Source organism: Paralichthys olivaceus, chromosome 5 (assembly GCF_024713975.1).
Source record: "Paralichthys olivaceus isolate ysfri-2021 chromosome 5, ASM2471397v2, whole genome shotgun sequence".
Classification (NCBI taxonomy): domain Eukaryota; kingdom Metazoa; phylum Chordata; class Actinopteri; order Pleuronectiformes; family Paralichthyidae; genus Paralichthys; species Paralichthys olivaceus.
This window is the reverse complement of record NC_091097.1, coordinates 13,804,481-13,829,638: the sequence shown is the minus strand read 5'-3', so window position 1 is coordinate 13,829,638 and position 25,158 is coordinate 13,804,481. Positions and strand designations below refer to the sequence as shown.

General features: G+C 37.6%; 1 protein-coding gene and 1 pseudogene across 4 annotated transcripts; both read right to left on the bottom strand.

Moving 5' to 3' along the window:
- Positions 1-448: 448 nt before the first annotated feature.
- On the bottom strand, positions 449-11,257 carry LOC138407672 (nuclear GTPase SLIP-GC-like). 4 transcript variants are annotated; one of them, XM_069524615.1, is made up of 22 exons: positions 11,046-11,257; positions 10,940-11,008; positions 9,716-9,797; positions 8,890-9,002; positions 8,655-8,708; positions 8,405-8,438; positions 8,188-8,271; positions 6,936-7,029; positions 5,493-5,709; positions 5,158-5,370; positions 4,532-4,729; positions 3,948-4,123; positions 3,623-3,710; positions 3,447-3,534; positions 3,224-3,345; positions 2,787-2,960; positions 2,546-2,706; positions 2,339-2,456; positions 2,108-2,216; positions 1,882-2,015; positions 1,549-1,630; positions 449-1,459 (listed from the first exon to the last, which is right to left on the bottom strand). In XM_069524615.1, exons 3-22 carry the CDS (start codon positions 9,780-9,782, stop codon positions 1,389-1,391), a joined length of 2,397 nt encoding a protein of 798 aa, XP_069380716.1. In that variant the 5' UTR covers positions 9,783-9,797; positions 10,940-11,008; positions 11,046-11,257; the 3' UTR covers positions 449-1,388. The 4 variants fall into 4 exon arrangements, with proteins under 4 accessions (XP_069380716.1, XP_069380717.1, XP_069380719.1 ...); XM_069524616.1 differs by lacking the exon at positions 11,046-11,257 and adding an exon at positions 10,100-10,155 and having other exon boundaries at positions 10,940-11,003; XM_069524618.1 differs by lacking the exons at positions 8,655-8,708; positions 11,046-11,257 and adding an exon at positions 10,100-10,155 and having other exon boundaries at positions 10,940-10,980.
- A 1,846-nt stretch (positions 11,258-13,103) lies between these two features.
- Positions 13,104-24,044, bottom strand: LOC138407778 (nuclear GTPase SLIP-GC-like; annotated as a pseudogene).
- Positions 24,045-25,158: the final 1,114 nt, after the last annotated feature.

Below are 25,158 nucleotides of genomic sequence, written 5' to 3'. Positions count from 1 at the left end.
CATTCCGATTAAAGATTTTGGGTCAACTGTTTGCAAGTAATGTGATTTAATACGTTCTGATGATTACTTGTGTCACAGTATTAGGCCCCATGTAAACATACATATTGACTTTATACTTCCATCAGTAGTGTCATTGGTGCACCTGTTTATACTGTACATGCATTTATTTGTATTTAAAATGCTAAAGTGTCATGTTTTCAGTGAGCAGAATAAATGGTTAATTATCTGAATGATCTGATTCCTCATAAAATTTAAAATACAGTAGATTTCCAGTGAAACTGGCTTGACACTGGAACTTTTTTAAACAGCCACTGCCACCATATAAAAGTATGAAAGAACTAGACTTTTTGAAACACACTGCTATTATTTTTGAACACAACTGTATGTCCAACATTCCTGTACTGAGATTGACTGGACATGGAGAAGTGACAACCACAAGAACAGATAATTATGTTTGACCTGAAGACAGAAAACATTTTAATTCTATAACATTTTAAATGATTTATAATGACAATGTTAATGTTGCATAAGCCAACAGGTGTTAGTTATCCAAGCAGTAACACAAGAACAAAGCTTGAGCTGAAATAAGTGAAGTCCCGCTTACTGCAGGGGACATTTTTCACACTTCCTTCTCTGCCTTCCAGAACATACCAATAATCATGTATCCAATATATTTATTAAGATCAAAAGAAGATACAAGTAGAATCTACTGCACGGGGTCCTGCAGTATTGGTAAACGTAAGATCCATCACATGCCATTTACTACCATGCTGAAAGCAATGACAACTGCAGGAAGCTATTACACCCAAAATGTACACGTTCATTGTTGCTGACACACACGCCTGTGGAGAAGATCCCACACAGGTCTGTGTATTTCTAATGTATTATCACCCAACAGTTTTTTGCAGCAAGCAACAATTTTTGATGTTTAACATAAAACAAAGTCACATGAGATCATTACTTGGAAAGCTAAAGGTTTATATCTAATCCAGCCAATAATTAAAACTCTTATTCATGATCGCAGATTCACGTTAAACATCCCTAAAACCAGGAGCACTCATGTGCCAATCAAGCAATACAAAAGAAACGGAATAAAATCATGGACAGAAAAACATGAAAATGTATTATTGGAAAGACAAAGCCACTGTGGACCTTTGCATGTCAGCCACCCTCCTCTGGACTATGATCAGTTCATGACGAAAACACCCTATACCAAAAAAACATTAAAATCGCTGCATGTAATTTATAAAAAACAAAGTCAAAGCACACTCAAAGAGAACAAGGATAATATCTTGATCAAATGGGTATTATCGTTGTGTAGGGTGTATTATTCTGGTAATGTGTTGTCATTGTTTGTCATCGACAGTAATGAACATCTGTTTGAAAGCTCAGTTTGGATTTGGGCTGCCTTCCAGTTCACGGTAGTATTTCTCCACCATGTCAAGCTCACTTGAAACATCTGAAAAGCGAACAAACAAAAGCTTATTGTGTAAAATATGTAAATTATCAATTACGGTACAGTGAATAATTCTTTCGTATGTTTTCTACCTGGGAACGGGTAAGCATCCGTCCCGAGTGACAGCTCAATTGATTCCATCAGGGTTCGCTCCAGTTTTTCCAAGATTTCCACCTAAATCAGCATCAAAACCATCAGTATTACGTATCACTCCCAACTATGTGTTCAAGATTTGCTGAATCATACATGTGTTAACGCTTTAGATGTGTATTCAGATTCAGACAGTGACCGGAGCAAAAGCATCTTTCAGAATGATACACACGCCACTTGAATATTATTACATCGAATTGCAGATAAAGATAAAGATATGCAGCCCAACATGTTTTGCTCCATGATTATGTTTGATATTATGAAATCTGACAAACCATCAACTTATCTAGTTGCTCCAGCATGTTGTCTTTCGCCATCTGAAACATGGTGTTCTTTTTATCACGTACATGGTCCTTTAAAGTGTCCCTCATGTGTTCCAGTGAGCCTTTTCCTTTACCCTTTACTGCGTCTACAATAAAATACTGTTGTCAAGTCATGTTTGATTATGTAAATGTGCATTATTTTAACTACAGGTTGAACATGTGATGAGTTCTTTATTACCTTCATAACATTTCTGCATGTTTTCCTCGATTGTCTCTGTCAGACTGTTGTAGACTGTTTTCTTATCCTCCAGGATGATGTTGTTGAGCATTATCTTGAGTTTGTCCTCCTGTTATTGTAAACATCAGAAAAGATATTTAAAAAAAAAGTAGGGCTCAACACACACACACACACACACACACACACACACACACACACACAGACACACACACACATACACACACACTATACCTCTGTCTTGAGAAAAGTCAGTTGCAGTTTAACCTCTGGGTAGGTTTTTATCCACCCCTCTGTGTCAAGTGAAAACGAATCAATGGCTTCCTTGAGTGGTCCACTTTTACCTTCATTTCTGAAAAAGTGGAAATGCTTCATCACATAATATCATTTATACAATTAAACTTTGAAAAGAATGAATGTCGTCATTAAGTATTTACTCACGGGAAGGTCATCCTGAATTCCTCATCAATGCTTCCAGTCAGTTTTGAACATAAAGTCATATTGATGTTGTTTTGCCTTTTCCCTTTCTTTGCTTTGAAGACGCCATTGTTCCCAACTGCATACTTCAAAGTCTTGTGGAAACCACTACCTGTTGTTCGTCGCTGGGACAGAACAGACACAATATTATTCAAGTAGATATGAAGTGCAAAATAAGCTGTTAAATTAAAGTATAAATACATACAGGGTGTAACATGCGTTTCAGCTGTTCTTCGCATGAAGCTTTTGATTCTTCAACCCCCTCAGTGAGGCATTGTTGAAAAGTCCTTTTAATCTTTTCCGTGGTTTTTTTTAGGTTATTGAGTTCATGCCGCATGTTTTTTTTAAGGTTGATGCAAACCTCCATTTTTTTGTGGGGCTGAAAGAAAACAAAAATGGATTTGAATTGATGAAATCTACACTGGTCTTGAGTTTGACCATTCTTGAAGAAAACAAGCGGGGTGGGGTAGGGATGACTTGTAGAACCTTTCAATATTGATTTGGCATCAAAACAAAGTTATTTCACTTTTCCGTGTTTAAAGTGCATATGAGCATTTACCTATTTAATGTTATTTTCTGGGAATATTAATGACAATGAGGATGATTTAACACAATGACAGAGGTTTCATTACTCAATCTTACCACTTCCTTGCATCTTGCCCCTTGAATCAGAGAGAGAATCCCATGAGCTCCAGACACATAGTTTTTTGTCTCTGAGGGACAGTGATTGAGACTTTGCAGAAAATCCTGAAGTTTTGGAATTTCTGTGGGAAAAATACAGTTTTCCTTTTAAATGTTTATATTTCATACTTTGGTTGTAATTTAAACTTGACATACACATATCAGGAAGAAACACTTCACTCACCAGTGTCATCTGGCTGTAGATGTTTTCTTTTATGAAACTCTTTGCAGCTCACTGTGAACACTTGGAAACAGTCATCACTGAAGTGTTTCTGAAAAGAATAAGGGTTTGATGATGAGGCAGGCTTGAATTCAGGACAATCTTTGTTTCAGATTTTCTGTTGGTCTGCAGAAACTCACCCCAAGTGTTCTTTTTAATTCTGCCATCACTTTCTTCTTGGCTACTTGGTTTCTTTTGAGCACACGATCACGAGCATTACCTGCTGACCTACAAGAAAAAATGTTGCAACTTAAACAGTCTTTGGAATTAGGGAACTTACGTAAAGTTCTTGGAAAAGCTTTATGACCATCTGAAAATAAACTTTGGATTTTATCTGCAAGGTAGATTCTGAACCACTCTATTGCTTTATCATTTACAGATATTCTCAATGCCGACATCAGAATCTGCTCAACAATCGCCCAAGGTCAACAGAAACTCATACTTTTGGAATGTTAAATGACTTACTGATCATTGGCATCATCTATATTATCAGACTTGGTGCAGATGAAGTGAATGCGCTGACACTCGCCACCATTTCCCATCAGGCTACTGGCATTTTCCAGGATTTCCCAAGCTTCTTTCTCTGCTACTGCTCGATTAATGTCAGCCACAATCCACACAGTAGAACAACTTCCAACAATCTGATGAGGCATAATATCAAGTTAATTACGAATAATCAGTGCTTTGTAATAAATGTCACAGTTTCCAGATAATACATACATACAATATAATCAATACAATAATCAGAATAAGCTTTGTGGTCATGTATGCTGTCATACATGGAATCTCAACAGTCAGGCAGGGCCGTCACAAAGAATTTGACACCGGTTTTTCCATTGCTCTCAAATAGACAAATAAACCAAAAAACAAGGACAACAAAGCAGAATACGACTATGTACAAATATGAATATTAATAATTTATATATACAAAGTATGGACAAAGTATAGACATGAAAACACAACAACAACGACAGTGACATTGAGAAATAGTGCAATGATGCAGAGTGCAAAGATGCTTTAATAAATAGAGGTAAATGTGAATAAGTTACCTTTTTCCACATTTTGTCTCTGCTCTTGTTACGGTCTCCATTTCCTGGAAGGTCCACAAGTATGACTTGCTTGAGAAGATCCTTGCCAGGCACCCTGACAGTCACACATTTCACTAATGGCCAGTACTGTCTCCCTCCATCTTCTCCCTCGTTTGAGGCACTTATGTATTTGACAAATTTTTCCCTCAGCTCTATAGCCTGAAATAAATAAAAAATTGAGTAAAACAATGCAAATAATAGTATTTATACGCAAGCATGAAACACTATCATTGAGGATGAAAGGTAAAAATGTGATAATTAAACCTGAAGACAAGACAAAAATAAAATTTTAAGTAATAATGAACACTTAAGTATAATATTATTTGTATATATATGAATATTATAAACTTAAACAACCTTACATTGGTGAACGAGTGTAGAGAAATGAATGAGGTCCTGTTTTAATGGTTTGAGTTGCATACATGCTTTTGAGTAGAACTAAGAATACACTTTGCATTAGTAAAAACTTAATGAGCTGAGTTAATATAACTGCTAAAAGACCAACACAAATCCAAACTTCTGTGTGTAGAATATATATAAAATACATATAAATCAATATGAACAAGACTTTTTTTCATGTTACTTACAGAGTCACATTTCAAAGTTTTCTTGTTCGAAGTGAGGAATTCGTGAATTCCTTTGAAATATTTGTTGTCCATGAGATCTTCAACAGATTTAGATTTCCAATCTCCTCTGTACAGTGCTGTCAGCTTTGCACGTGCTTCATCATCATCATCAACATCAACATCATCATCATCTTCCAGAAAAGTCTTGCACAACCACAACTCATCTTTCCAGTCCTAAGATAAGAAATGAATAATCAGGCTAGTTGAATTAAATGGTTTATATCTGGCAACTGTATATTTGCACATACACTCACTTTTCAACTTGTAAAAAAGTAAAAAAAATTCAACATTCTCACCTCTTTTTTAATGAACTCAATTTCTGCCTCATACTTGCTGCTGTCGTTGTTTGCCTCCACTTTGAACACGACTGAGGTGCATGCACTGACACTTCCAGAGGGCAGAAGATTCTTCTCTCCAATGATGGCATTTATCAAAGAGCTCTTTCCAGCCCCGGTTTTTCCAAAGACACCGACCTGCTCCCTTTTTCTTGTCTCCAATTCACAGATTTCTTTCCTATTGTACATAAGTTTAACTATGGGTTCGTTGGCTTTATTAGAAATAACTTCATTTAAATGGCACTTGAAACACAACATTATTGATCCAAAGTATTTTACAACACACAAACAGTGAAATTGAAAAAAAGACAAAAATATTGTCATTATTATAATCACTACCATCACCCATAACAACAACACAACCATTTAGGCACAATGAAAGGCTAACAAATAAAAAAGTGTTTCTAGATTACTATTATTAACTATAGAGCTCCTGAGGGGATCCAGTTTTACAACCATCACAAAAAGAATTGCAGCACCAAGCACATATAGTTCAAAAAGGTTGTACTCAGTGTCTTAATAAATCATCGATGTGTTTTGGATGAGCCTGCAATAAACCAGTCAGACCACCACATTCCTTTAAGGTCCACCACAGGTTGATCTGACCTGGGTGTATGTTCCTAACATATTGGGGCCCAGTTAGGATCTGCCTCAGATGCCCTGTCTGCATACCGCCGCCTTTTTCTCTCATTCGCTTTGCTACCAGCATCCTCCCTGATTGTTGGACCAGAGAACCAGGTCTGGTCTTTGGGTGGTGGTGACAATGTATGAAGCTACTTTTAGCTGCTAGTCTACATCCACCAGCATTTCTCAGTCTCGGGCTTGCTCCAACTGCCCACTCCTGGTCAGTTGAGGAGGCCCCTGCTGTCCCTGTTCCCCTTCTTGGACAAAAGGTGTCCATGGAACTGCGCTCATTGTTTTGAATGGCAAGGCATTGGTGGCAGTTCTCTTTGTTTCAATTGTTGCTGCCAGGCATTTGAGTACTTGGTTGTGTCTCCACGTATATCTACCTTTGGAGAGACTTACTTTACAACAAGTGAGGATGTGTTTGAGAGTAGCTCGGGTTGAGCATAGAGAGCAGGATGGATCTTCATTCAGCCACTGCCGAAGCTTTTGGAATAAAAGCAGGAAGCTTCTGCCTGCTTCCATTTCCCACTGCCCCTGTTTTGCCTGAGTGACAGCCTGAGCACATCTTGTTGCCTCCTCCTGCCAGACTTCCATTTCTACCAACTTTCGGCATTCTAATGTTGTTACCTTGTTCCATAAAAGTCTACTCATTCCTAATTCTAAACCCTTGTTGAACATGGCCCACAATGTCAACATTGTGGAGTGCTGCCTTTGCCTGTTGAGTTGTTTCTTTTGGTGCCTATTTCAGTCCTGTTGACAGGGATAGAAATTACTTACTTCAGGAAATCATTGAGCTTTGTGTTCTCTTCATTTGGAAGCTTCATCTTGACGACTTTCATTATTTCTTTCACTCCACGCATTATGTATTCCTCTGCCAAATACAGAATAAAAAACTATTAAGCACGACCCAAGAACAATTGTTTACACATTTTGCACGATGAGCAAACAACTTGCCTCATCAGACTTCGACACTGGCCGCACTGCAAAAAAAGAATTTTAAGGAAACAAAAACTATTTTCTATCCAAAAAAGAACGGTAATCTTGTCAATGTTTTGCTTTAGAAAAGTTCTTATTTGAAGAAAGATTTATCTAACTTTCATTTAAAAAGATATCCAGAGAATATTCAGCAAATTTTAACCACAAACTCATTATAACAATGATTTGTAAATCATCTTAGCAGAGAAACCAGATTGTTTCCTTTAATTTAGGGATAAGGCAATTTTAACAAATTCATCATTTTAAAATTACATTAAATAATTGTATCTATTTCTAATAATTGAAAATGAGTACTGCCAGACTGCCACATTTCAAACAGGAGGGCGAGGTCAGGTCAACATAATACATGCAGAGCAAAATACTAATAATTATTGTTATGTTACACAGTTAGAAGAACTGGAGTATTCGTGTCATTTAAAAAAAAAAAAAACATAACTCTGTTGAAAATTGCTTCATACTCTGTTAACAATGTAGAAAGTTATCTTGATGGATGGTTGACTTTTCAAAGAAGCTGAATTCTTTCCCGATTTTTAATTTTTTTTTGTGTTTATTAATTTAAATAAAAAAACTTAAGTAATGTTTCCCGTGTTTTTTGGGGTGCCCACTAGATCATCTGGTATTTGTTCTCAGTCTTGATTTGATTTGACTTAAATTTAATAGATTTCATGAATAATATAATATTAAAAGACTACAGTTTTGAAACTCAGAAACTCCTTTGGATAACAACAGATGTAAGCCATGATAACCTTACATTCAACAACCATCAAACATTTCCCTCCTACAAAAGAGGCAACTTCCTTCAAGTCTGAGAGGATCTTTGCTCTTTTGTTGTTTTGCTTGATACAGGTTAATTGGATTAAATTGAACAATATTTGATATATTTTCAACAGGGCTGTTTTTGCAGTGCAGCCAATGAAAAATGATTTTCTGTGACCAAGATATAAAAACAGGTATTGGCTCTACAAGGACATTTTCATAACAAAGATATTTTTACCGTTGTAGGTTACTATTGTTGAGGATCTTACATAAATACCTGCTGCAGAGTTGCACCGTTTACGTTTAGCGCTTGGTGACTGGCATTGGCTGGACTCTTCTTGAGGATCCATATGCATGTTTCCTTGTTTTTTATATATATAAAGAGAGAATCCAGAAAAAGGTTTATCACAAGTGCCTCTCAAAATATTGAAATGCGGTCTCTGTATAGATAATAATATGATAAGATATACAGTATAAGATTTAAGAGAGCATACTTGTATCATTCGCTTCACTGGTGGAAGGAAAAACCTGAGAATGAACATATATATTTATACATATGACTCTTTAAACATTTCCAATCAAGAAACATCCAACAGAAAGAAGAAATGTATTTTTACTTGAAATTGAGTGAGGTAATTTATCTGTGAAAAAAAAACTATTCAGCAAACATGAAAAGTAGAATCTATATGACCGCAATAAACGGTTCAGATTACACTTCACTGTGCAAAACTGTATGTAACTTACTTCTGTAGCTGAATCCACTGTTTCCTGGTTTGTTGCAGTTGTGGTTTGTGTTTCCTAGTGAGGATGCAAAACACTTGCTAATCCATAACAGCAGGAACATTTTTATGTAACTCTTTGTGTCTATCTAGTGGCATCAGCATTATCAGAACCTTTAACACAAGTTCATGCCCCTTTTACTGTCATATCCACTAAATACAGTATTTGTGTAAATCGTCTTTACAGTGCAGAACATTACCTTTAACAACTTGAATTGTCGCTTGAATATTTTCCTTGGTCCCACTTTTGGGATCAATTCTTTGATGTCTTCATTGTCGAGATTGTAAAACTGGTCCTCATCGATCTCTTGATCTGTTCAAATATTCAGGTGAATCACACTTGTCATTGTTTCATAAGAGCGAAATGGACGTTGGCACAGTTGTTAGTTTAATCTAAAAGGACAGGTCAGTTCCACAGAGTCAATAACATGTTTGTTTTAGGTAACTGAATTTTTGATTTCCTGTTGGACTTGATTTAAAGGTGCAGTGTGTAAGATTTAGGTGAAAGGGAACTACTGGCAGAAATTGAATATGGAATAATCCTCATGATGTTTTCTCTAGTTTGTTTCATCAAAATTGTATGAAATGTAATTTTCTTTACCCTAGAAAAGGTTATTTATATTTCAATACTTTTTGAGTTTTTATGACAATTAAAGGCTACCACAGATTCTTTTTCATGTTTGGAAGGAGAGGGTGAGGTGAGGGTTGTTCAGCTGCAACTTGACATTACAAAATTCTACACACTGTACCTTTAACTGCTAATTGTACTCAGATCATTATTTTAATTACACACAGCTACCGAACAATCATTCCTAGCAAGTGAAGCAATGTGTCCTTAACTGTGTGAAAACTAAAAGGGGTTTTTATTGCTAGTGCTTCTCATACATTGTGAACATATGAGTGCACTGAGACTAATATGTCAGTATTATACTCCTAAACAAAGGTGCAGCATTGTTAGATCCGTGTTAGTAGGGGATTCATCAATATTGTATCTGTGCCCCCTAAAGATACATGGTTATACTTTACCTTTGAATCTGTCGATCAACGTGCTGAGATTCCACTCACTCAATTTATTACAAACAAAATCATCCATGTCCAAGAAAAGATACTGAAAGGAAAAAAAATATTGAATTGGCCAGTGTTGCTTTGACATTAATGAAAGAGTCACAATAAATTATATACGATTGAATACTGATGAGTGAAAACACAATCCATTGTAAAGTTTACAAATAAACAGCTGTGTGTGATGTCTGTAAATCATGCACGCATCGTGAGGTTAAACATATTTCAATTCAAACTCGACTAGACCATCCCCAGAAAGGTCGGGCATAAATCTGGGGAACAGCATGCAAACAAAGCAACCCAAACACCAACAGGTAGACCTAGTTCATTTGAGCAGCCCCTACTCACACGATACTTCCGTAATTGTGTGTTGTGAAATCAAACCTGGGTAACTTTCATTTACACTGTAAAGAAGAAGTAGAAAATTCACTTTTACTGTCACGTTAACACTTTACATGAAATTGTTCTCCGCATTTAACCCATCCAGTTTGCACCTGTCAAAACAGGCACATGCATGTAATTGTGTGTTGTGAAATCAAAGCCTGGTAACTTTCATTTACACTGTAAGAGTTGCAACACAGTGATCAGTTATTCTAGATATCATATTACTGTGTGTATGCAGTTCATAAGTTGTTAAATAATGTTAAATAATAATCTGGTATTTTGAGAATAACAGGTTGGTTGTAATGTAATGAATAGAGTCATTAAGAAGAAAGTCAGTATTGCAATGCTTCTGAAATGAATCCACAATCTTTGCTGCCAGTTTCATTTCTTGAAAAACGCAACCCATGGTAAAAGGGTGCAGAAAGATATGCAGCACACACCACACCCTGCTGTTTCCCCCTTCTCCTTCTCTTCCAGACAATTTATTGCACAGTCTTTTCAAAGCCCCGGTACTTATGTGATACTGCTGTTCCGACAGAATGGAAGTGTTAAGTTATTTGTGAAACCTCTACAAAAGTCAGATGCTCCACATTCCTATTCCCATTTTTAGGCAGGAAGCAGGCGGACCTTCCGTTTCTCCCCTTCTTACACTGCACTTAGTTTTATGTTTCATTAGTTTCTGATTCGTCAAAGCAAAGCTATGACAAAATAGTACAGTCTGCTTCTACATACTCTATTGTTTAATGTAGTATCTTCATAATACATTTACTGGTGAATATAATAGAATCAAGTTGTCGTACTTACATGTTCCCAGTTCCTCTTTAATGCACAAACAGGACTCCACTGTAGCACCTCCTCAAATTTAGTGTCCACCTCTCAACTGTAGCACCTCCTCAAATTTAGTGTCCACCTCTCAACTGTCTCCACCCCTCTTTATCACGCAATCAAAGCAGATTCTGCAAATTTAAAGGGATAGTTCGATAAAAAATGAAAATTCACTCATCCACTCAACACTATGCCGATGGAGGGGTGGGTGAAGTGACACTTCTGGAGTCTCAGGAGTAAACAGTGTTGCAGCCCAATCAACACAATTGTGACCTCTTCTTCAGACGTAATACAACAGAAAAAACATAACGTGTGTGGTGTCTGAAATGCCATGTGTTGTGTTCTCTTTAAAGGAAGCTGATCTCTGGATTTGAGGCCCGTAGGTCCTGAGGAATTCGAAGGCCCATAAGTTTAGGTTTTTGGAGAAAAACTGAATGTATACATTAGGGCATTAGGTCACGGCTCTAACTATCACTCTAAATTTGAGCTGGTGCCTTTCCCTCCCTGTTACCAAACAGATGAAGTAAACAACTCTTTTATATTAACGGGGAGTTGAAGCTGTTAGAGAGAAGATATTCATATTGGCCGGATCTCTCTCCAGGCAGACTGCAGTTCTTGTATTGATGCTGAACTTTTGGTAATAAACCTTTTACACAATCAAGATGGTGTCATCGGAGATTCCTTCATCATCTTCACATCATCGCTACCCCAATATACAACACGTGCCTCCATGCTGCTCCTGTGGTGTCACGTACCCTCGGGAACTCTATTGCGTGGCTAAGTCTGTTAGCACCGCAACTTCCAGTAGTGGACATTTATGCCAAAAACACGGTGTAAATTATCTCGTTTCCAGTCGAATATGAACGTAAGCTGAGATCTACCACCCTGATATCTTCCAAAAAAACAACAAGCATGGATATACAAAAAGTAAGGCAGTGATGCAACTTTATCTATTCAATGCACAACATCCACATTAATAGCAATTCATATTAACAGCATCTGTTCAATGCACACTATTTAGCTTCTCAGTTCAACATTGTTTTGCAGAGCTGCTACTGCAGCACAATGTTTTTACATTTGCATGGATTATGGCCATAAATATGACGATTGTTCTGTGTACTCCAATAAATACCAGTACTAAGCAGTATGAAGCTGTGCATCTTTTGCTCCTGCAAATGCTTATATATAATAAAAAACCCTTTTCAAGCAGAAGAGTGGATTTTGTCAACAGAAACGTTGGAGTGCTTTTATTTGGAAACGTCTACAGAAAGTGTTGCAACCATTCAAGACCATTTGCTCTGTTTATTCTGTCAGAACCAGTTTCAAAGTAAAAGCACTCCAGCATTTCACTTCTGAATCCATTCATTTGTTCTAACATGGCTTTGAGTGTTGTCGACGGATGGAAGATGCACGTCTTCATACTCTAGAGTCCTGACATTTATTTTAGTGCATAACCCGACTAGTATTGAAGGAAATGCAGGAGATAAACCAGCAGCTCTGCCGCCAGTAGCAGACACACTGCCATGTGAAGAAAAAAAGAAAGGAGCTCTCTCCCTGCCGAAATACGCAAAGGTCAATCAGTGGAAATCTTCATAAAACTCCTCAAGCACCACCTCTTCACTAAGGCCTTTGGCCTCAGTTAATGCTCCACCCTGCTGCTAAATTTGATCCTGATTTGTATTACTTTTTTTTCTCTTCTGTCTTGTACTCACAAACTTCTGTAAATTGTCCTTGGGTCCCATGAAAGGTGCTTTTTAAATTCAATCCATTATTATTATCAACAACAGATAACCGACCCACAGCTGATTTGTGGGGCAACTGCAGTCAGTGAGTCCAGAGAGTCACAGAGACAGACGGTGAAGACTTTCTACCAAACATCTGCCCTTTTAGCTGCTAAATGATCCACTACTTTCACCAGATAGTTGCTAATCTGTCTGTTGAGATGAGATGATGTTCTTGGTTTGATAAAGGTTTGGTCTATTGATTAAAGTGTAGTATAGTGTGGGCACTAAATGGATTAATTTGGTTTGCACAACACCGCCACCTGGTGGGGGGTGTTGGCCCCAGGAGCTATCATGTCAAAGTCCTTCTCTGAAACAAATCAATTTCACGAGATCTTACAGTTAAGAGGCAGAGACATGTGTATGTATCAACAAAGAATATTTTATTGAAAAATAGTAGGCTCCAGAACTGAAGGGAGAAACAACAGGTAAAACAAATCTTATAACTGCAAACAGGATTAAGTTTTTTTTTATTACATCACTCTAAAAGCTTCATAACAAATCTTAAATCTTGGGGACACTCTTGTCCCAGTGCTCTCCCTCACATGCATTACGTGAGGACCTCACCTGAAGTGTCTAGCCTCCCAACATTTTAAATGATTTATAATGACAATGTTAATGTTGCATAAGCCAACAGGTGTTAGTTATCCAAGCAGTAACACAAGAACAAAGCTTGAGCTGAAATAAGTGAAGTCTCGCTCACTGCAGGGGACATTTTTCACACTTCCTTCTCTGCCTTCCAGAACATACCAATAATCATGTATCCAATATATTTATTAAGATCAAAAGAAGATACAAGTAGAATCTACTGCACGGGGTCCTGCAGTATTGGTAAACGTAAGATCCATCACATGCCATTTACTACCATGCTGAAAGCAATGACAACTGCAGGAAGCTATAACACCCAAAATGTACACGTTCATTGTTGCTGACACACACGCCTGTGGAGAAGATCCCACACAGGTCTGTGTATTTCTAATGTATTATCACCCAACAGTTTTTTGCAGCAAGCAACAATTTTTGATGTTAAACATAAAACAAAGTCACATGAGATCATTACTTGGAAAGCTAAAGGTTTATATCTAATCCAGCCAATAATTAAAACTCTTATTCATGATCGCAGATTCACGTTAAACATCCCTAAAACCAGGAGCACTCATGTGCCAATCAAGCAATACAAAAGAAACGGAATAAAATCATGGACAGAAAAACATGAAAATGTATTATTGGAAAGACAAAGCCACTGTGGACCTTTGCATGTCAGCCACCCTCCTCTGGACTATGATCAGTTCATGACGAAAACACCCTATACCAAAAAAACATTAAAATCGCTGCATGTAATTTATAAAAAACAAAGTCAAAGCACACTCAAAGAGGACAAGAATAATATCTTGATCAAATGGGTATTATCGTTGTGTAGGGTGTATTATTCTTGTAATGTGTTGTCATTGTTTGTCATCGACAGTAATGAACATCTGTTTGAAAGCTCAGTTTGGATTTGGGCTGCCTTCCAGTTCACGGTAGTATTTCTCCACCATGTCAAGCTCACTTGAAACATCTGAAAAGCGAACAAACAAAAGCTTATTGTGTAAAATATGTAAATTATCAATTACGGTACAGTGAATAATTCTTTCGTATGTTTTCTACCTGGGAACGGGTAAGCATCCGTCCCGAGTGACAGCTCAATTGATTCCATCAGGGTTCGCTCCAGTTTTTTCAAGATTTCCACCTAAATCAGCATCAAAACCATCAGTATTACGTATCACTCCCAACTATGTGTTCAAGATTTGCTGAATCATACATGCGTTAACTCTTTAGATGTGTATTCAGATTCAGACAGTGACCGGAGCAAAAGCATCTTTCAGAATGATACACACGCCACTTGAATATTATTACATCGAATTGCAGATAAAGATAAAGATATGCAGCCCAACATGTTTTGCTCCATGATTATGTTTGATATTATGAAATCTGACAAACCATCAACTTATCTAGTTGCTCCAGCATGTTGTCTTTCGCCATCTGAAACATGGTGTTCTTTTTATCACGTACATGGTCCTTTAAAGTGTCCCTCATGTGTTCCAGTGAGCCTTTTCCTTTACCCTTTACTGCGTCTACAATAAAATACTGTTGTCAAGTCATGTTTGATTATGTAAATGTGCATTATTTTAACTACAGGTTGAACATGTGATGAGTTCTTTATTACCTTCATAACATTTCTGCATGTTTTCCTCGATTGTCTCTGTCAGACTGTTGTAGACTGTTTTCTTACCCTTCAGGATGATGTTGTTGAGCATTATCTTTAGTTTGTCCTACTCAATCTTACCACTTCCTTGCATCTTGCCCCTTGAATCAGAGAGAGAATCCCATGTGCTCCAGACACATAGTTTTTTGTCTCTGAGGGACAGTGATTGAGACTTTGCAGAAAATCCTGAAGTTTTGGAATTTCTGTGGGAAAAATACAGTTTTCCTTTTAAATGTTTATATTTCATAATTTGGTTATAATTTAAACTTGACATACACATGTCAGGAAGAAACACTTCACTCACCAGTGTCATCTGGCTGTAGATGTTTTCTTTTATGAAACTCTTTGCAGCTCACTGTGAACACTTGGAAACAGTCATCACTGAAGTGTTTCTGAAAAGAATCAGGGTTTGATGATGAGGCAGGCTTGAATTCAGGACAATCTTTGTTTCAGATTTTCTGTTGGTCTGCAGAAACTCACCCCAAGTGTTCTTTTTAATTCTGCCATCACTTTTGACCATCTGAAAATAAACTTTGGATTTTATCTGCAAGGTAGATTCTGAACCACTCTATTGCTTTATCATTTACAGATATTCTCAATGCTGACATCAGAATCTGCTCAACAATCGCCCAAGGTCAACAGAAACTCATACTTTTGGAATGTTAAATGACTTACTGATCATTGGCATCATCTATATTATCAGACTTGGTGCAGATGAAGTGAATGCGCTGACACTCGCCACCATTTCCCATCAGGCTACTGGCATTTTCCAGGATTTCCCAAGCTTCTGTCTCTGCTACTGCTCGATTAATGTCAGCCACAATCCATACAGTAGAACAACTTCCAACAATCTGATGAGGCATAATATCAAGTTAATTACGAATAATCAGTGCTTTGTAATAAATGTCACAGTTTCCAGATAATACATACATACAATATAATCAATACAATAATCAGAATAAGCTTTGTGGTCATGTATGCTGTCATACATGGAATCTCAACAGTCAGGCAGGGCCGTCACAAAGAATTTGACACCGGTTTTTCCATTGCTCTCAAATAGACAAATAAACCAAAACACAAGGACAACAAAGCAGAATACGACTATGTACAAATATGAATATTAATAATTTACATATACAAAGTATGGACATGAAAACACAACAACAACGACAGTGACATTGAGAAATAGTGCAATGATGCAGAGTGCAAAGATGCTTTAATAAATAGAAGTAAATGTGAATAAGTTACCTTTTTCCACATTTTGTCTCTGCTCTTGTTACGGTCTCCATTTCCTGGAAGGTCCACAAGTATGACTTGCTTGAGAAGATCCTTGCCAGGCACCCTGACAGTCACACATTTCACTAATGGCCAGTACTGTCTCACTCCATCTTCTCCCTCATTTGAGGCACTTATGTATTTGACAAATTTTTCCCTCAGCTCTATAGCCTGAAATAAATAAAAAATTGAGTAAAACAATGCAAATAATAGTATTTATACACAAGCATGAAACACTATCATTGAGGATAAAAGGTAAAAATGTGATAATTAAACCTGAAGACAAGACAAAAATAAAATTTTAAGTAATAATGAACACTTAAGTATAATATTATTTGTATATATATGAATATTATAAACTTAAACAACCTTACATTGGTGAACGAGTGTAGAGAAATGAATGAGGTCCTGTTTTACATCCTTTTGAGTAGAACTAAGAATACACTTTGCATTAGTAAAAACTTAATGAGCTGAGTTATATAACTGCTAAAAGACCATCACAAATCCAAACTTCTGTGTGTAGAATATATATAAAATACATATAAATCAATATGAACAAGACTTTTTTTCATGTTACTTACAGAGTCACATTTCAATTCAATTCAATTCAATTTTATTTATATAGCGCCAATTCATAATTTACATTATCTCAAGGCACTTTACATTTAAAGGTCAAGACCTTAAAACAATATTAACATGGAGAAACCCAACAGTTCCCACAATGAGCAAGCACAGGCGACTGTGGAGAGGAAAAACTCCCTCATTAACAGGGAGAAACCTCCCGCAGAACCAGGCTCAATGTGGGCGGTCATCTGCCTCGACCGGTTGGGGTGAGGAAAGAAAAGTAAGGGGGGAGGAAAGGAGAGATGGGTGGAAAGCGGGGGAGAGAAGAGAGAGATGAGGTGGAGAGAGAGAGACCGGGAACAATTTGGCACCATCAGTATCAAGGCTGACTATAACAATAACTAAATAAATAATGATGACAATGGTGATGGTAGTCGTTGTTGTCCTGCAGTCCCGGTGCCGGAGTTATCTGAAACGAGATAGAGAGAAGAGCCAGAGGGACTATGGGAGGACAAAGTGACACTTTGACATGATGACATGTTAAAACTAATAAATAAATAAATAAACAGGTGTGGGGGGGCAGAGAGACAGAGAGACAGAGGGAAGTGATGAGGTGCTCAGTGCATGATGGGAGTTCCCCCAGCAGTCTAGACCTATAGCAGCACAGCTAAGGGATGGTTCAGGACTCACCTGATCCAGCCCTAACTATAGGCTTTGTCAAAGAGGAAGGTTTTTAGTTTTACTTTAAATGCTGGGACAGTGTCTGCCTCCCGAACCCAGAGAGGGAGCTGGTTCCATAGGAGAGGAGCCTGATAGCTAAATGTTCTACCTCCTGCTCTACTCTTACAGAACTTGGAACCACTAGAGAGCCTGTGTTTTGGGAACAAAGTGATCTACTTGGATAATAAGGTGTTATCAGCTCTTTGATATATGAGGGGGCGTGATTGTTGAGGGCTTTAAAAGTGAGGAGCAGGATCTTAAATTCTATTCTAAATTTTACCGGGAGCCAATGTAAGGAAGCTAATACAGGAGTCGTATGATCACTCCTTCTTGTTCCTGTCAGCACTCGTGCTGCAGCATTTTGGACCAACTGGAGACTTTAACAGTCTTCATGGAGCATCCTGCTAATAGAGAGTTGCAGTAATCTAATCTAGAGGTTACAAACGCGTGGACTAGTTTTTCAGCATCCTGCTTAGACAGGATGTTTCTAATTTTGGTAATATTGCGCAGATGGAAGAAAGCCGTCCTAGACACTAGTTTAATATGGGGGTCAAATGACATGTCTTGGTCGAACAACACTCCAAGGTTCCTCACAGTGGAGCTGGAAGCCAGACTGACACCATCCAAAGTGACTATCTATCTGGTCAGACAGTGTTTCTCTGAGATGTTTAGGGCCAATTACAACAACCTCAGTTTTGTCTGAGTTTAAAAGTAGAAAATTTTGGGTCATCCAGGCCTTGATATCTTTGAGACATTCCTGAAGTTGAACTAGGCAATTAGATTCATCATGCTTCATGGAAATATACAATTGGGTGTCGTCTGCATAGCAGTGGAATTGTATGTGGTGCTGTCTGATAATGTTGCCTAATTCAAAGTTTTCTTGTTCGAAGTGAGGAATTCGTGAATTCCTTTGAAATATTTATTGTCCATGAGATCTTCAACAGATTTAGATTTCCAATCTCCTCTGTACAGTGCTGTCAGCTTTGCATGTGCTTCATCATCATCATCAACATCATCATCTTCCAGAAAAGTCTTGCACAACCACAACTCATCTTTCCAGTCCTAAGATAAGAAATGAATAATCAGGCTAGTTGAATTAAATGGTTTATATCTGGCAACTGTATATTTGCACATACACTCACTTTTCAACTTGTAAAAAAGTAAAAAAAAATCAACATTCTCACCTCTTTTTTAATGAACTCAATTTCTGCCTCATACTTTTTGCTGTCGTTGTTTGCCTCCACTTTGAACACGACTGAGATGCATGCACTGACACTTCCAGAGGGCAGAAGATTCTTCTCTCCAATGATGGCATTTATCAAAGAGCTCTTTCCAGCCCCGGTTTTTCCAAAGACACCGACCTGCTCCCTTTTTCTTGTCTCCAATTCACAGATTTCAGTCCTATTGTACATAAGTTTAATTATGGGTTCATTGGCTTTATTAGAAATAACTTCATTTAAATGGCACTTGAAACACAACATTATTGATCCAAAGTATTTTACAACACACAAACAGTGAAATTGAAATCAAGACAAAAATATTGTCATTATTATAATCACTACCATCACCCATAACAACAACACAACCATTTAGGCACAATGAAAGGCTAACAAATAAAAAAGTGTTCCCAGATTACTATTATTAACTATAGAGCTCCTGAGGGGATCCAGTTTTACAACCATCACAAAAAGAATTGCAGCACCAAGCACATATAGTTCAAAAAGGTTGTACTCAGTGTCTTAATAAATCATCGATGTGTTTTGGATGAGCCTGCAATAAACCAGTCAGACCACCACATTCCTTTAAGGTCCACCACAGGTTGATCTGACCTGGGTGTATGTTCCTAACATATTGGGGCCCAGTTAGGATCATTCCTATTGATAAAAAGACATTGGCTGCAGCGCTCTGCAGTTTCTTTTATGGTCTGGTGTAGGGCTTGTTCGTGGATTCCCAGATCTTTGAGCAACTTGATGGCGGATGCTGCATTACGGCCCGTACAGCCAACCTCCACAGGGCGAACTATTGCTTTCCAGCCATTTTTCTCTGCCTCAGATGCCATGTCTGCATACCTCCGCCTCTTCCTCTCATTTGCTTTGTTAACATCATCCTCCCAGGGTACTGTCAATTCTATGAAGTAGACAATGTGGAGGGTGTCGGACCAGAGTAACAGGTCTGGTCTTTGGGTGGTGGTGACAATGTATGAAGGTACTTTTAGCTGCTGGTCTACATCCACCAGCATTTCCCAGTCTCGGGCTTGCTCCAACTGCCCACTCCTGGTCAGTTGAGGAGGCCCCTGCTGTCCCTGTTCCCCTTCTTGGACAAAAGGTGTCCATGGAACTGCGCTGGTTGTTTTGGATGGCAAGGCATTGGTGGCAGTTCTCTTTATTTCAATTGTTGCTGCCAGGCATTTGAGTACTTGGTTGTGTCTCCACGTATATCTACCTTTGGAGAGACTTACTTTACAACAAGTGAGGATGTGTTTGAGAGTAGCTCTGGTTGAGCATAGAGAGCAGGATGGATCTTCATTCAGCCACTGCCGAAGCATTTGGAATGAAAGCAGGAAGCTTCTGCCTGCTTCCATTTCCCACTGCCCCTGTTTTGCCTGAGTGACAGCCTGAGCACATCTTGTTGCCTCCTCCTGCTGAGTTGTTTCTTTTGGTGTCATTTTCAGTCCTGTTGACAGGGATAGAAATTACTTACTTCAGGAAATCATTGAGCTTTGTGTTCTCTTCATTTGGAAGCTTCATCTTGACGACTTTCATTATGTGTTTACAGAATAAAAAACTATTAAGCAGGACCCATGAACAATTGTTTCCACATTTTGCACGATGAGCAAACAACGTGCCTCATCAGACGTCGACACTGGCCGCACTGCAAAAAAAGAATTTTAAGGAAACAAAAACTATTTTCTATCCAAAAAAGAACGGTAATCTTGTCAATGTTTTGCTTTAGAAAAGTTCTTATTTGAAAAAAGATTTATCTAACTTTCATTTAAAAAGATATCCAGAGAATATTGAGCAAATTTTAACCACAAACTCGTTATAACAATGATTTGTAAATCATCTTAGCAGAGAAACCAGATTGTTTCCTTTAATTTAGGGATAAGGCAATTTTAACAAATTCATCATTTTAAAATTACATTAAATAATTGTATCTATTTCTAATTATTGAAAATGAGTACTGCCAGACTGCCACATTTCAAACAGGAGGGCGAGGTCAGGTCAACATAATACATGCAGAGCAAAATACTAATAATTATTGTTATGTTACACAGTTAGAAGAACTGGAGTATTCGTGTCATTTTTAAAAAAAATACTTAACTCTGTTGAAAATTGCTTCTTACTCTGTCAACAATGTAGAAAGTTGTCTTGATGGATGGTTGACTTTTCAAAGAAGCTGAAATCTTTCCTGATTTATTAATTTAAATAAAAATCCCAAAGTAATGTTTCTCGTGTCTTAATTTAAGAAGCTGATTATCAATCTTAGATCAGTTACATTTTTTGAAGTCTGCTCCTTCAGGAAGAGATATAAAAACAGGTATTGGCTCTACAAGGACATTTTCATAACAAAGATATTTTTACCATTGTAGGTTACTATTGTTGAGGATCTAACATAAATACCTGCTGCAGAGTTGCACCGTTTACGTTTAGCGCTTGGTGACTGGCATTGGCTGGACTCTTCTTGAGGATCCATATGCATGTTTCCTTGTTTTTTTATATATATAAAGAGAGAATCCAGAAAAAGGTTTATCACAAGTGCTTCTCAAAATATTGAAATGCGGTCTCTGTATAGATAATAATATGATAAGATATACAGTATAAGATTTAAGAGAGCATACTTGTATCATTCGCTTCACTGGTGGAAGGAAAAACCTGAGAATGAACATATATATTTATACATATGACTCTTTAAACATTTCCAATCAAGAAACATCCAACAGAAAGAAGAAATGTATTTTTACTTGAAATTGAGTGAGGTAATTTATCTGTGAAAAAAAAAACTATTCAGCAAACATGAAAATTAGAATCTATATGACCGCAATAAACGGTTCAGATTACACTTCACTGTGCAAAACTGTATGTAACTTACTTCTGTAGCTGAATCCACTGTTTCCTGGTTTGTTGCAGTTGTGGTTTGTGTTTCCTAGTGAGGATGCAAAACACTTGCTAATCCATAACAGCAGGAACATTTTTATGTAACTCTTTGTGTCTATCTAGTGGCATCAGCATTATCAGAACCTTTAACACAAGTTCATGCCCCTTTTACTGTCATATCCACTAAATACAGTATTTGTGTAAATCGTCTTTACAGTGCAGAACATTACCTTTAACAACTTGAATTGTCGCTTGAATATTTTCCTTGGTCCCACTTTTGGGATCAATTCTTTGATGTCTTCATTGTCGAGATTGTAAAACTGGTCCTCATCGATCTCTTGATCTGTTCAAATATTCAGGTGAATCACACTTGTCATTGTTTCATAAGAGCGAAATGGGCGTTGGCACAGTTGTTAGTTTAATCTAAAATGACAGGTCAGTTCCACAGAGTCAATAACATGTTTGTTTTAGGTAACTGAATTTTTGATTTCCTGTTGGACTTGATTTAAAGGTGCAGTGTGTAAGATTTAGGTGAAAGGGAACTACTGGCAGAAATTGAATATGGAATAATCCTCATGATGTTTTCTCTAGTTTGTTTCATCAAAATTGTATGAATTGTAATTTTCTTTACCCTAGAAAAGGTTATTTATATTTCAATACTTTTTGAGTTTTTATGACAATTAAAGGCTACCACAGGTTCTTTTTCATGTTTGGAAGGAGAGGGTGAGGTGAGGGTTGTTCAGCTGCAACTTGACATTACAAAATTCTACACACTGTACCTTTAACTGCTAATTGTACTCAGATCATTATTTTAATTACACACAGCTACCGAACAATCATTCCTAGCAAGTGAAGCAATGTGTACTTAACTGTGTGAAAACTAAAAGGGGTTTTTATTGCTAGTGCTTCTCATACATTGTGAACATATGAGTGCACTGAGACTAATATGTCAGTATTATACTCCTAAACAAAGGTGCAGCATTGTTAGATCCGTGTTAGTAGGGGATTCATCAATATTGTATCTGTGCCCCCTAAAGATACATGGTTATACTTTACCTTTGAATCTGTCGATCAACGTGCTGAGATTCCACTCACTCAATTTATTACAAACAAAATCATCCATGTCCAAGAAAAGATACTGAAAGGAAAAAAAATATTGAATTGGCCAGTGTTGCTTTGACATTAATGAAAGAGTCACAATAAATTATATACGATTGAATACTGATGAGTGAAAACACAATCCATTGTAAAGTTCACAAATAAACAGCTGTGTGTGATGTCTGTAAATCATGCACGCATCGTGAGGTTAAACATATTTCAATTCACACTCGACTAGACCATCCCCAGAAAGGTCGGGCATAAATCTGGGGAACAGCATGCAAACAAAGCAACCCAAACACCAACAGGTAGACCTAGTTCATTTGAGCAGCCCCTACTCACACGATACTTCCGTAATTGTGTGTTGTGAAATCAAACCTGGGTAACTTTCATTTACACTGTAAAGAAGAAGTAGAAAATTCACTTTTACTGTCACGTTAACACTTTACATGAAATTGTTCTCCGCATTTAACCCATCCAGTTTGCACCTGTCAAAACAGGCACATGCATGTAATTGTGTGTTGTGAAATCAAAGCTGAGTAACTTTCATTTACACTGTAAGAGTTGCAACACAGTGATCAGTTATTCTAGATATCATATTACTGTGTGTATGCAGTTCATAAATTGTTAAATAATGTTAAATAATAATCTGGTATTTTGAGAATAACAGGTTGGTTGTAATGTAATGAATAGAGTCATTGAGAAGAAAGTCAGTATTGCAATGCTTCTGAAATGAATCCACAATCTTAACTGCCAGTTTCATTTCTTGAAAAACGCAACCCATGGTAAAAGGGTGCAGAAAGTTATGCAGCACACACCACACCCTGCTGTTTCCCACTTCTCCTTCTCTTCCAGACAATTTATTGCACAGTCTTTTCAAAGCCCCGGTACTTATGTGATACTGCTGTTCCGACAGAATGAAAGTAATAAGTTATTTGTGAAACCTCTACAAAAGTCAGATGCTCCCATTCCTATTCCCATTTTTAGGCAGGAAGCAGGCGGACCTTCCGTTTCTCCCCTTCTTACACTGCACTTAGTTTTATGTTTCATTAGTTTCTGATTCGTCAAAGCAAAGCTATGACAAAACAGTGCAGTCTGCTTCTACATACTCTATTGTTTAATGTAGTATCTTCATAATACATTTACTGGTGAATATAATACAATCAAGTTGTCGTACTTACATGTTCCCAGTTCCTCTTTAATGCACAAACAGGACTCCACTGTTGCACCTGCTCAAATTTAGTGTCCACCTCTCGACTGTCTCCACCCCTCTGTTGTGTTCTCTTTAAAGGAAGCTGATCTCTGGATTTGAGGCCCGTAGGTCCTGAGGAATTCGAAGGCCCATAAGTTTAGGTTTTTGGAGAAAAACTGAATGTATACATTAGGGCATTAGGTCACGGCTCGAACTATCACTCTAAATTTGAGCTGGTGCCTTTCCCTCCCTGTTACCAGACAGATGAAGTAAACAACTCTTTTATATTAACGGGGAGTTGAAGCTGTTAGAGAGAAGATATTCATATTGGCCGGATCTCTCTCCAGGCAGACTGCAGTTCTTGTATTGATGCTGAACCTTTGGTAATAAACCTTTTATACAATCAAGATGGTGTCATCGGAGATTCCTTCATCATCTTCACATCATCGCTACCCCAATATACAACACGTGCCTCCATGCTGCTCCTGTGGTGTCACGTACCCTCGGGAACTCTATTGCGTGGCTAAGTCTGTTAGCACCGCAACTTCCAGTAGTGGACATTTATGCCAAAAACACGGTGTAAATTATCTCGTTTCCAGTCGAATATGAACGTAAGCTGAGATCTACCACCCTGATATCTTCCAAAAAAACAACAAGCATGGATATACAAAAAGTAAGGCAGTGATGCAACTTTATCTATTCAATGCACAACATCCACATTAATAGCAATTCATATTAACAGCATCTGTTCAATGCACACTATTTAGCTTCTCAGTTCAACATTGTTTTGCAGAGCTGCTACTGCAGCACAATGTTTTTACATTTGCATGGATTATGGCCATAAATATGACGATTGTTCTGTGTACTCCAATAAATACCAGTACTAAGCAGTATGAAGCTGTGCATCTTTTGCTCCTGCAAATGCTTATATATAATAAAAAACCCTTTTCAAGCAGAAGAGTGGATTTTGTCAACAGAAATGCTGGAGTGCTTTTATTTGGAAACGTCTACAGAAAGTGTTGCAACCATTCATGTTTGTGACAGAGTCAACAGATAAACATTAAAACTCAGGTGAAAGACCATTTGCTCTGTTTATTCTGTCAGAACCAGTTTCAAAGTAAAAGCACTCCAGCATTTCACTTCTGAATCCATTCATTTGTTCTAACGTGGCTTTGAGTGTTGTCGACAGATGGAAGATGCACGTCTTCATACTCTAGAGTCCTGACATT